Genomic DNA, 13,295 nt, shown 5'->3' on the forward strand with positions numbered 1-13,295 from the left:
GTGTGGGAAACTGGATATTTTTGCATAAATTATGCAAATGTGATGCAAATGTGGGCGTTTCCCAGGCCCCACCCCGCAGGTGGCCAAGGGCACATTCTGGTGGCCCTGGGATATTCTGGGGGAAATTTTGTGGAAAATTTTGGGGGTTTTTTTGGTAAAATTGTGAATTTTATGGGAAATTGGATAATTTTGCATAAATTATGCAAATGTGATGCAAATGTGGGCGTTTCCCAGGCCCCACGCCGCAGGTGGCCAAGGGCACGCACGTCCTGGTGGCGCTGGGCGGCTCCTCCCCCACCGGTTGGACGGCCGAGCTGGACGAGGGCGTGGCCGAGGCGCTGGGGGGCGTGGCCGGCTGTGACCACACCCTGTGGGTGGGGCTGACGGCCCCGCCCACGGCTCCCATTGGTCGGTACCGGCTGAGCGCCCGGACCCGCAGCGAGGCCGGCGAGTTCGCGGCGCCCTTCGAGCCCGACAACGACGTCGTGGTGCTCTTCAACCCCTGGTGCGAGGGTGAGTTCGGGGTGAGAAAAGGGGATTTTGGGAAAAAATATAAATAATGGGGTTTGGGAAAAATATAAATAATGGGGTTTGGGGGAAAATATAAATAATGGGGTTTGGGGGAAATATAAATAATGGGGTTTGGGGAAAATATAAATAATGGGATTTTGGGAAAAAATATAAATAATGGGGTTTGGGGAAAAATATAAATAATGGGGTTTGGGAAAAATATAAATAATGGGGTTTGGGGAAAAATATAAATAATGGGGTTTGGGGAAAAATATAAATAATGGGATTTGGGGAAAAATAAATAATGGGGTTTGGGGAAAAATATAAATAATGGGGTTTGGGGAAAATATAAATAATGGGGTTTGGGGAAAAAATATAAATAATGGGGTTTGGGAAAAAATATAAATAATGGGGTTTGGGGGAAAATATAAATAATGGGGTTTGGGAAAAATATAAATAATGGGATTTGGGGAAAATATAAATAATGGGGTTTGGGGAAAAAATATAAATAATGGGATTTGGGGAAAATATAAATAATGGGATTTGGGGAAAATATAAATAATGGGATTTGGGGAAAATATAAATAATGGGATTGGGGAAAAATATAAATAATGGGATTTGGGGAAAAATATAAATAATGGGATTTTGGGGAAAATATAAATCATGGGGTTTGGGGAAAATAATGGCAAAAATGGGATTTTGGGAAAAAATATAAATAATGGGATTTGGGGAAAAAATATAAATAATGGGGTTTGGGGGAAAATATAAATAATGGGATTTGGGGGAAATATAAATAATGGGGTTTGGGAAAATATAAATAATGGGGTTTGGGGAAAAAATATAAATAATGGGGTTTGGGAAAAAATATAAATAATGGGGTTTGGGGAAAATAATGGGAAAATGGGATTTTGGGAAAAAATATAAATAATGGGATTTTCGGAAAAATAATGGGAAAAATGGGGGAAAATAATGGGATTTTGGGAAAAAAGAAATAATGGGGTTTGGGGAAATAATGGGGAAAATAATGGGATTTTGGGAAAAAGTATAAATAATGGGATTTGGGGAAAAATATAAATAATGGGATTTTGGGAAAAATATAAATAATGGGTTTGGGAAAAATAAATAATGGGGGTTTTGGGGAAAAATAATGGGATTTTGGGAAAAAATAATGGGAAAAATGGGGGAAAATAATGGGGTTTTGGGAAAAAATATAAATAATGGGATTTGGGGGAAAATATAAATAATGGGGTTTGGGGGAAAAATATAAATAATGGGATTTGGGGAAAATAATGGTAAAAATGGGGGAAAATAATGGGATTTTGGGAAAAAATATAAATAATGGGATTTTGGGAAAAATATAAATAATGGGATTTGGGGAAAAATATAAATAATGGGGTTTGGGGGAAAATATAAATAATGGGGTTTGGGGAAAAATATAAATAATGGGATTTGGGAAAAATATAAATAATGGGGTTTGGGGAAAAAATATAAATAATGGGGTTTGGGGAAAATAATGGGAAAATGGGATTTTGGGAAAAAATATAAATAATGGGGTTTGGGAAAAGTAATGGGAAAAATGGGGGAAAATAATGCGATTTTGGGAAAAATAAATAATGGGGTTTGGGAAAAATAATGGGAAAAATGGGGGAAAATAATGGGATTTTGGGAAAAATAATAAAGGGGTTTTGGGGAAAAATAAATAATGGGATTTTGGGGGAAACTAATGGGAAAAAGGGGGGAAATAATGGGATTTGGGGAAAAATAATAATGGGGGTTTGGGGAAAAATAATGGGAAAATAATGGGATTTTGGGAAAAATATAAATAATGGGATTTTGGGAAAAATAAATAATGGGATTTGGGGAAAATATAAATAATGGGGTTTTGGGAAAAATATAAATAATGGGGTTTGGGAAAATATAAATAATGGGGTTTTGGGAAAATATAAATAATGGGATTTTGGGAAAAATAAATAATGGGTTTGGGAAAAATAAATAATGGGGGTTTTGGGGAAAAATAATGGGATTTTGGGAAAAAATAATGGGAAAAATGGGGGAAAATAATGGGGTTTTGGGAAAAAATATAAATAATGGGATTTGGGGGAAAATATAAATAATGGGATTTTGGGAAAATATAAATAATGGGGTTTGGGGAAAATATAAATAATGGGGTTTTGGGAAAAATATAAATAATGGGGTTTGGGGGAAAATATAAATAATGGGGTTTGGGGAAAATATAAATAATGGGATTTGGGGAAAATAATGGGAAAATGGGGTTTGGGAAAAAATATAAATAATGGGGTTTGGGGAAAAAATATAAATAATGGGGGTTTTGGAAAAATAATGGGATTTTGGGAAAAAATAAATAATGGGATTTGGGGGAAAAATAATGGGGGGAAAATGGGATTTTGGGGAAAAATAAATAATGGGTTTTGGGGAAAATAATGGGAAAATGGGGGAAAATAATGGGATTTTGGGAAAAATAATGGTAAAAATGGGGATTTTGGGAAAAATATAAATAATGGGATTTGGGGAAAATAATGGGGAAAATGGGATTTGGGGAAAAAAGAAATAATGGGGGTTTTGGGAAAAATAATGGGGGAAAATGGGATTTTGGGAAAAATAAATAATGGGATTTTGGGGGAAACTAATGGGAAAATGGGGGAAAATAATGGGAAAATGGGGAGAAATAATGGGATTTTAGGAAAAAATAAATAACAGGGTTTTGGGGAAAAATAATGGGGGAAAATGGGATTTTGGGAAAAAATATAAATAATGGGGTTTGGGGAAAAATAATGGGAAAATGGGATTTTGGGAAAAAATATAAATAATGGGGTTTGGGGAAAAATAATGGGAAATGGGGGAAAATAATGGGATTTTGGGAAAAATAATAATGGGGGTTTCTGGAAAAATAAATAATGGGATTTTGGGGAAATAATGGGGGGGAAATGGGATTTTGGGAAAAATATAAATAATGGGGGTTTGGGGAAAAATAATGGGGGAAAATGGGATTTTGGGAAAAAGTATAAATAATGGGGTTTGGGAAAAATAATGGGAAAAATGGGATTTTGGGAAAAAAAGAAATAATGGGGGTTTTGGGGAAAAATAAATAATGGGATTTTGGGGGAAACTAATGGGAAAAAAGGGGGGAAATAAGGGGATTTGGGGAAAAATAATAATGGGGGTTTGGGGAAATAATGGGGAAAAATAATGGGGAAAATGGGGGGAAATAATGGGATTTGGGGAAAAATAATAATGGGGGTTTGGGGAAAAATAATGGGGAAAAATGGGGGGAAATTAATGGGGAAAATGGGGGGAAATAATGGGATTTTGGGAAAAAATAAATAAGGGGGGTTTGGGGAAATAATGGGGAAAAATAATGGGAAAAATAATGGGGGAAAATGGGGGGAAATAATGGGGAAAAATGGGGGGAAATAATGGGGTTTGGGGAAAAAATAATGGGATTTTGGTAAAAAAATAATGGGGTTTGGGGAAAATAATAAGGGGGAAATGGGGGGAAATGGGGGGAAATAGGTAAAAAAGGAAAAAAGGAAATAACTGCGCAAAATGGGGAAAATGCAGAAAAAATGGAGAAAAATGAGGGAAAAAATGGGGGAAATGGGGGAAAATGGAAAAAAAAAGGGCATATGGGGGAAAAGAAAAAAATGGGGGGAAATGGGGGAAAATGGGAAGAAATGGGAAAAAATGGGAAAAAATGGGGGAAAATGGGAATATTTGGGGAAAATGGGGGAAAAGGAAAAAAACTGGGCAAAAATTGGGAAAATGGGGAAAAAATGGGAAAAAATGGGGAAAAATGGGAGGAATGGGGAAAATGGAGGAAAAATGGGGGAAATGGGGGAAATTGGGAAAAATGGGGGGAAAATGGGGTGAAATGGGAAAAAAATGGGAAAAAAATGGGCAAAAGGGGGGAAAAACTGGGGAAATGGGGAAAAATAAGGAAAAATGGGGGGAAATTGGGAAAAATGGCGGAAAATTGGGGGAAAATGGGGAGAAATGGGGGAAAATTGGGAAAATGGCAGAAAATTGGGGTAAAATGGGGGAAATGGGGGAAAATTGGGAAAAAATAGGGGAAAATGGGGGGAAATTGGGCAAAATGATGGAAAATTGGGGAAAAAATGGGGGAAATGGGGGAAAAGTGGGGAAAAATGGGGTGAAATGGGGAAAATGGGGGAAATTGGGGAAAAATGGGGGAAATGGGGGAAAAGTGGGGAAAAATGGGGTGAAATGGGGAAAATGGGGGAAATTGGGAAAATGGCAGAAAATTGGGTAAAATGGGGGAAATGGGGGGAAATTGGGAAAAATAGGGGGAAAATGGGAGGAAAATTGGGGAAAATGGTGGAAAATTGGGGAAAATGAATGGAAAATTGGGGGAAAATAGGGGGAAAATGGGAGGAAAATTGGAGGGAAAAATGGGGGGAAATTGGGGAAAATGAGCGGAAAATTGGGGGAAATGGTGGAAAATATGGAGGAAAAATGGGGAAAAATGGGGGGAAATGGGGGAAAAGTGGGAAAAAATGGTGGAAAATTGGGGAAAAATGGGGAAAAATGGGGGGAAAATGGGGAAAAAAACAGGGGGAAAATGGGGAAAATTTAAAATGGAGGAAAACTGGGATAAAAAGGGTAAAAAAAAAGGGTAAAAAAGGAGTTTTGGGCGGGCAGAGGACTCGGTGTACATGGAGAAGACGAGCGAGCTCAGCGAGTACGTCCTGAACGAGAGCGGCCGCATCTTCTACGGCACCGAGGAGCAAATCGCCGAGCGGGCCTGGAACTACGGCCAGGTGCGGCCAGCAAGGCAGAGAAAGCCAAAAAAACAGCCCCAAAAACGCCCGAAATGGCCCCGAAAAGTCAGCAAAATATCGGGAAAAATTCAGCAAAATATCGCCAAAAAATTCAGCAAAATATCGGCCAAAATTCAGCAAAATATCGGGAAAGATTCAGCAAAATATCGCCAAAAAATTCAGCAAAATAGCGCCCAAAATTCAGCAAAATAGCGCCCAAAATTCAGCAAAATATCGGCCAAAATTCAGCAAAATAGCGCCCAAAATTCAGCAAAATAGCGCCCAAAATTCAGCAAAATATCGGCCAAAATTCAGCAAAATAGCGCCCAAAATTCAGCAAAATATCGGCCAAAATTCAGCAAAATATCCCCGAAAATTCAGCAAAATATCGCCAAAAAATTCAGCAAAATAGCACCCAAAATTCAGCAAAATAGCGCCCAAAATTCAGCAAAATAGCGCCCAAAATTCAGTAAAATATCGGGAAAAATTCAGCAAAATATCGCCCAAAATTCAGCAAAATATCCCCAAAAATTCAGCAAAATATCGGGAAAAATTCAGCAAAATATCCCCAAAAATTCAGCAAAATATCCCCAAAAATTCAGCAAAATATCGGCCAAAATTCAGCAAAATATGGGGAAAAATTCAGCAAAATACCCCCAAATATTCAGCAAAATATCCCCGAAAATTCAGCAAAATATCCCCAAAAATTCAGCAAAATATCCCCAAAAATTCAGCAAAATATCCCCAAAAATTCAGCAAAATATCCCCAAAAATTCAGCAAAATACCCCCAAAATTCCCCAAAAAATCAAATAAAAAATCAGCCAAAAAAAATCCCCAAAATATCCCCAAAATTCACAAAAAAAATTTCTCCAAAAATCCCCAAAAATCAAAGAAATCAGCCCAAAAACTCCCCCAAAAAATCCCCCAAATCAGCCCCAAATTATCGCCCAAAATTCACCAATAAAATCCCAAAAAATTCCCCAAAAAATCCCCAAAAACAAAACAAAACAAAAAAAAAAAAAAACCAAAAAATCCCAAAAAAATCCCTCAAAAATCAAAAAAATCAGCCCAAAAAATTCCCCCAAAATTCCCCCTGAAAATCCCTCAAAATTCACCAAAAAATCCCCAAAATTCCCCCAATATTCACCCCAAAATTCCCTCAAAATTCCAAAAATAATTCAAAAAAAAAAAATCCCCAAAATTCACCCAAAAAAAATCCCAGAAAATCCCCAAAAATTCCCCCCCCAAAAAAATCCTAAAAATAAAAAAATCCCCCCAAAATCCCAAAAAAACCCAAAAAATCCACCAAAAATTCCCAAAGAATTCCCAAAAAATCCCCCCAAAATTAAAAAAAGAAATCCCAAAAAATTCCCAAAAATTCCCCCAAAAATACAAAAAATTGGGATCCCAAATTGGGAGGAAATCCCAAAAATCGCCACCAGGAGGCGCCGTTTTGGGGCTGTTTTGGGGATTTTGGTCAAATTTTGCCCAAATTTTGCCCACTTTTGATCAAAATTTTTCAGGAATTTTGGGGAATTTTGGGGAATTTTGAGGTTTCCCAAAATTTGGGATCCCAAACTGGGAGAAAATCCCAAAAATTGGCGCCGGGAGGAGCCATTTTGGTGCCATTTTTGAGGATTTTGGCCACATTTTGCCCAATTTTGGCCATTTTTGATTCATTTTTCCCGGGAATTTTTTGGTAATTTTCCAGCAGTTTTGGGGAATTTTTGGGAATTTTGGAATTTCCCAAAATTTGGTATCCCAAATTGGGAGAAAAACCAAAAAATTGGAGCCAGGACGAGCCATTTTGGTGCCATTTTTTGGCATTTTGGTCAAATTTTCCCAAAATTTTGGCCATTTTTGGTCAATTTTTTTCAGGAATTTTGGGGAATTTTGGGGAATTTTGGGGATTTTGGAATTTCCCAAAATTTGGAATCCAAATTTGGCTCAAAATCCCCAAAATCAGTGTCACGAGGCACCATTTTGGTGCCATTTTGTGGGATTTTGGCCAAATTTTGCCCAATTTTGGCCCTTTTTGTTCTATTTTTTCTGGGAATTTTGGGGGTTTTTTTGGAATTTTGGGAATTTTGGAATGCCACAAAATTCGGGATCCCAAATTGGCTCCAAATCCCCAAAAATCGCCGTCTCACGGCGCCATTTTGCCGCCGTATTTTTGCTTTTTTTGCCAAATTTTGGCCATTTTTTATGAATTTTTTTTAGGATTTTTGGGGAGTTTTTTGGAATTTTGGAGAATTTTTACGAATTTTGGGAATTTTGGGATTTCCCAAAATTTGGAATCCCAAATTGGCTCAAAATCCCTGAAATTGTCTCAAAATCCCCCAAATTGGCATCACGAGGCGCCATTTTAGTGCCATTTTGGGGGATTTTGCCCAATTTTGACCATTTTTGGTCAATTTTTTTCCGGGAATTTTGGGGATTTTTTTTTTAATTTTGGGGAATTTTGGAAATTTTGGAATTTCCCAAAATTCGGGACCCCAAATTAGCTCAAAATCCCCAAAAAACGCCGTCGCGCGACGCCATTTTGCCCCTGTTTTTTGCAATTTTTGCCAAATTTTGGCCATTTTTGGTCAATTTTTTCTGGGAATTTTGGGGAATTTTTGGCAATTTTGTGAATTTTGGGAATCTTGGGATTTCCCAAAATTTGGAATCCCAAATTGGCTCAAAATCCCCAAAATGGCATCGGGAGGCGCCATTTTGTGGGATTTTGGCCAAATTTTGCCCAATTTTGGCCATTTTTGATCCATTTTTCCCGGGAATTTTTGGTCATTTTCGGCAATTTTGAGAATTTTGGGAATTTTGGAATTTCCCAAAATTTGGAATCCCAAATTGGCTTAAAATCCCCAAAATGGCATCGGGAGGCGCCATTTGGCGCCATTTTTGAGGATTTTTCCCAAATTTTGCTCAAATTTTGCCCATTTCTGGTTGGACTTTTTCAGAAATTTTTGGGAATTTTCAGGAATTTTTGGGAATTTCGGAATTTCCCAAAATTCGGGACCCCAAATTGGCTCAAAATCCCCAAAAACCGCCGTCGCGCGGCGCCATTTTGCCGCCGTTTTTTGCGATTTTTGCCCTTTTCCCCCGGATTTTTTCCCCCAAATCCCCCCAAAATCCCCCAAAATTCCCCAAAATTCCCCAAAATTCCCAAATTTTTCCCGAGAAGTTCGAGCCGGGGGTGCTGGACGCCTGCCTGTTCATCCTGGACCGCCGGGGGATGCCGCACAGCGCCCGCGGCGACCCCGTCATGGTGGCGCGCGTGGTGTCGGCCATGGTGAGCGCGGAAGCTTCCGGAACGCCCGGGAAGCCGGGGGGGGATTGGGGAATTTTGGGAATTTGGGGGAAATTTGGGGAAAATTCGGGAATTTTTGGGGGAATTTTGGGATTTTGGGGGGAAATTCAGGGAATTTTGGGGTGAAATTCTGGGGTTTGGGGGAAATTTTGGGGAAATTTGGGAAATTTTGGGGGGAAATTTTGGGAATTTTGGGGGAATTTTGAGATTTTTGGGGAAATTTGGGGGGGAAATTGGGAATTTGGGGGGAAATGGGGTTTGGGGTGGACGTCCGGGGATTTGGGAGGAATTTTGGGGAAATTTTGGGGATTTTTGGGGAGATTTGGTGGGTTTTTAGAGAAAAAATTGGGAATTTGGGGGAAAATCTGGGGAAATTTGGGGAATTTTGGGGGGAAATTTGGGATTTTGGAGGGAAATTCAGGGAATTTTGGGGAAATTTGGGGAATTTTGGGAATTTTGGGGAAAATTTGGGGAATTTTTGGGGAAATTTTGAGATTCTTGGGGAAATTTGGTGGGAAATTTGTAAGAAATTTGGGGGATTTTGGGAATTTTGGGAATTTCGGGGGAATTCTGGGAAATTTGGGGAATTTTGGGAATTCTGGGGGAAAATTCGGAATTTTGGGGAAATTTGGGGGTTTGCGCGGGAATTCCGGGGATTTGGGAGGAATTTTGGGGAAATTCTTGAGAATTTTTGGGGAAATTCTTGAGAATTTTTGGGGAATTTTGGGAATTTGGGGGGAATTTTGGGGGAAATTTGGGAATTTGGGGGGAAATTTGGGGGATTTGGGGTGAAATTTGGGGATTTGGGAGGATTTTGGGGGAAATCTGGGAAATTTTGGGAATTTTGGGGGGGAATTTGGGAATTTTGGGGAAATTTGGGGGTTTGGGTGGGTATTCCGGGGATTTGGGAGGAATTTTGGGGAAATTTTGGGGATTTTTGGGGACATTTTGTGATTTTTGGGGAAATTTGGGAGTTTTGGGGGAAATTTTGGGATTTTTGGGGAAAATTCAGGGAATTTTGGGGGAAATTTGTGGGTTTGGGTGGAAATCTGGGGATTTGGGAGGAATTTGGGGGAAATTTGGGGGATTTGGGGGAAAATTCAGGGAATTTTGGGGGAAATTTTAGGATTTTTGAGAAAATTGAGTAAATTTGGGGGTTTTGGGGGTTATTTGGGGAAATTTGGGAATTTTTGGGGAAATTTCGGGAATTTCTGGGGAAATTTGGGGATTTCTTGGGGAAATTTGTGGAAAAGTTGGGAAAATATCTGGAATTTTGGAGAAAAAATCGGGGATTTGGGGGGAAATTGGGGAAATCTGGGGAGATTTGGGTAATTTTTGTGGAATTCTGGGAGAAATTTGGGGAAATTTCAGGAATTTTGGGGGAATTTATGGGAATTTTTTGGGAAAATTCGGGAATTTCTGGGGGAAATTGGGGGATTTTGGGTGGAAATTTAGGGATTTTTGGGGAAATTTGGGGTTTTGGGGGGATTTTGATGTTTCCCAGGAATATTTTCAGGAATTTTGGGATATTTAAGGTGGATTTTTGCTGGGAATTTCCATCATTTTGGTGAAATTTTTGCAGTTTTGAGCAGAAATTTGGGGATTTTGGGGCAGAAATTTCAGGAAAATTGGGGGATTTTTTGGGAATTTTGGGGATTTTCAGGATTCCAACTTTTCCCAGGAATATTTTCAGCAGTTTTGGGATATTTAGGGCGGATTTTTCCTGGGAATTTTCGGCCATTTTGAGACGAAACTTTCGTCATTTTGAGGTGGAATTTTCCCAATTTTTGGACAAAAATTTTGGGATTTTTTGTCCCAAAGTTTCAGGAATTTTGGAATTTTGGGATTTTCCAGATTCCAAAATTTTCCAGGAATATTTTCAGCAGGTTTGGGATCTTTAGGGTGGATTTTTCCTGGGAATTTTCGGCCATTTTGAGACGAAATTTTCATCATTTAGAACCGGAATTTTCCCAATTTTTGGACAAAAATTTCGGGGTTTTTGTCCCAAATTTTCAGGAATTTTGGGAATTTTGGGATTTTCCGGATTCCAACATTTACCAGGAATATTTTCAGCAATTTTGGGATCTTTAGGGTGGATTTTTGCTGGGAATCTTCCGCCATTTTGAAACAAAACTTTCATCATTTAGAACCGGAATTCTCCCAATTTTGACCCGAATTTTTCAGGAATTTTGGGGGATTTTTTTTGGAATTTTGGAATTTTTGGGATTTCAACCTTTTCCCCTCAATATTTTCGGGAATTTGGGAACATTTAGCTTGGAATTCAGGGCGCTTTGGGGAGAAATTTCCATCATTTGGAGCCGTTTCGGGCCGGAATTTTCGCTTTTTCCGCCCGATTTTCCCAGGAATTTCGGGGGTTTTTCCCCAAAAATCCCAATTTTTTCCCCAAAATCCCATTTTTGCCCTGTCCCAGGTGAACTCCCTGGACGACAGCGGGTGCTGGTGGGAACTGGGCCGGGGATTTGGGGAATTTGGGAGATTTGGTGAATTTGGGCCAAATTTTGGTCGTTTGGGCTGGAATTTTCCCAATTTTGGAGAAAAATTTTGGGATTTTTGGGCAAAATTTTTTTGGGAATTTTGTGATTTTCAGGATTCCAACATCCCCCAGGAATAATTCTGCCAATTTTGGGATCTTTAGGATGGATTTCTGCTGGGAATTTTCATCGTTTTGGTGAAAATTTTGCCATTTTCAGCAGAAATTTGGGGATTTTGGGGCAGAATTTTTTGGGGATTTTTTTGGGATTTTTCTGGGAATTTTGGGATTTTCGGGATTCCAACATTTCCCAGGAATATTTTCAGCAATTTTGGGATATTTAGGGTGGATTTTTGCTGGGAATTTCCATCATCTCCACCCACAATTTCCTCAATTGGCGCCCAATTTTCCTGGGAATTTCGGGGTTTTTTTCCCAAAAATCCCATTTTTTTCCCCAAAATCCCAATTTTTCCCCATCCCAGGTGAACTCCCTGGACGACAGCGGGTGCTGGTGGGAACTGGGCCGGGGATTTGGGGAATTTGGGAGATTTGGGGAATTTGGGCCAAATTTTGGTCGTTTGGGCTGGAATTTTCCCAATTCTGGGCAGAAATTTGGGGATTTTTGGGCAAAGTTTTCAGGAATTTTGGGAATTCTGGGGATTTACGGGATTTCAACTTCTCCCAGGAATATTTTCAGCAATTTTGGGATCTTTAGGGCAGAGTTCTGTGGGAATTTCCATCATTTTGGTGAAAATTTTGCCATTTTGGGCAGAAATTTGGGGATTTTGGGGCAGAATTTTTTGGGGATTTTTTTGGGATTTTTCTGGGAATTTTGGGATTTTCGGGATTCCAACATTTCCCAGGAATTTTTTCAGCAATTTTGGGATATTTAGGGTGGATTTTTGCTGGGAATTTCCATCATCTCCACCCACAATTTCCTCAATTGGCGCCCAATTTTCCTGGGAATTTCGGGTTTTTTTCCCAAAAATCCCAATTTTTTCCCAAAAATCCCGTTTTTTTCCCCATCCCAGGTGAACTCCCTGGACGACAGCGGGGTGCTGGTGGGGAACTGGACCGGGGATTACTCGCAGGGCACGAACCCCTCGGCCTGGGCCGGCTCCGTGGGGATCCTGCGCAGCTTCCACGGCTCCGGCAGCCCCGTCCGCTACGGCCAGTGCTGGGTGTTCGCCGGCGTCGTCACCACGGGTGGGCGCCGCTTCTTACTGGTTTATACTGGGAGGGACTGGGAGGGGGAAAAACGGGGGAAAAACGGGGAAAAAACGGTGAAAAAAGAGCAAAAAATGGGGAAAATATGGGGGAAAAAGGATTAAAAAAGGGTTAAAAGGGGCTTTGGGGTTACTGGTTTATACTGGTTTGTACTGGTTTATACTGGTTTATACTGGGAGGGACTGGGAGGGGGAAAAACGGGGGAAAAACGGGGAAAAAACGGTGAAAAAAGAGCAAAAAATGGGGAAAATATGGGGAAAATATGGGGAAAATATGGGGGAAAAAGGGTTAAAAAAGGGTTAAAAGGGGCTTTGGGGTTACTGGTTTATACTGGTTTGGACGGGTTTCATACTGGTTTATACTGGGAGGGACTGGGAGGGGGAAAAACGGGGAAAAACGGGAAAAAACGGTGAAAAAACGGTGAAAAAAGAGCGAAAAATGGGGAAAATATGGGGAAAAAAAGGTTAAAATTGGAGTTGGGATTACTGGTTTATACTGGTTTGTACTGGTTTCATACTGGTTCTTACTGGTTTATACTGGGAGGGACTGGGAGGGGTGAAACGGGAAAAACGGGGAAAAATTGTGAAAAAACGGTGAAAAAAGAGCGAAAAATGGTGAAAATATGGGGGGAAAGGGTTACTAAGGGTTAAAAGGGGCTTTGGGGTTACTGGTTTATACTGGTTTGGACTGGTTTATACTGGTTTATACTGGGAGGGACTGGGAGGGGGAAAAACGGGGAAAAACGGGGAAAAAAGAGCAAAAAAAGAGCGAAAAATGGGGGAAAAGGGTTAGAAAAGGGTTAAAAGGGGCTTTGGGGTTACTGGTTTCATACTGGTTTCATACTGGTTTATACTGGTTTCATACTGGTTTCATGCTGGTTCTTACTGGTTTATACTGGGAGGGACTGGGAGGGGGGAAACGGGGAAAAATGGGGAAAAAAGAGCGAAAAATGGGGACAATATG

The 13,295-nt window shown here is 39.9% G+C and overlaps 1 protein-coding gene across 1 annotated transcript in view; it reads left to right on the top strand.

The window, feature by feature from the left end:
• Positions 1 to 234: 234 nt before the first annotated feature.
• The window catches only part of LOC128802333 (protein-glutamine gamma-glutamyltransferase K-like), a gene marked incomplete at its 5' end in the record, with an annotated part of 50,065 nt that continues 37,004 nt past the window's right edge, over positions 235 to 13,295 (top strand). Inside the window, 4 exons of the mRNA XM_053968651.1 lie at positions 235 to 513; positions 5,188 to 5,306; positions 8,489 to 8,596; positions 12,137 to 12,311. Coding sequence (XP_053824626.1) covers positions 235 to 513; positions 5,188 to 5,306; positions 8,489 to 8,596; positions 12,137 to 12,311 — 681 coding nt within the window. The remainder of the gene's footprint in view (positions 514 to 5,187; positions 5,307 to 8,488; positions 8,597 to 12,136; positions 12,312 to 13,295) is intronic.

This window comes from Vidua chalybeata, chromosome 38 (genome assembly GCF_026979565.1).
Source record: "Vidua chalybeata isolate OUT-0048 chromosome 38, bVidCha1 merged haplotype, whole genome shotgun sequence".
NCBI classification, from domain to species: Eukaryota; Metazoa; Chordata; class Aves; order Passeriformes; family Viduidae; genus Vidua; species Vidua chalybeata.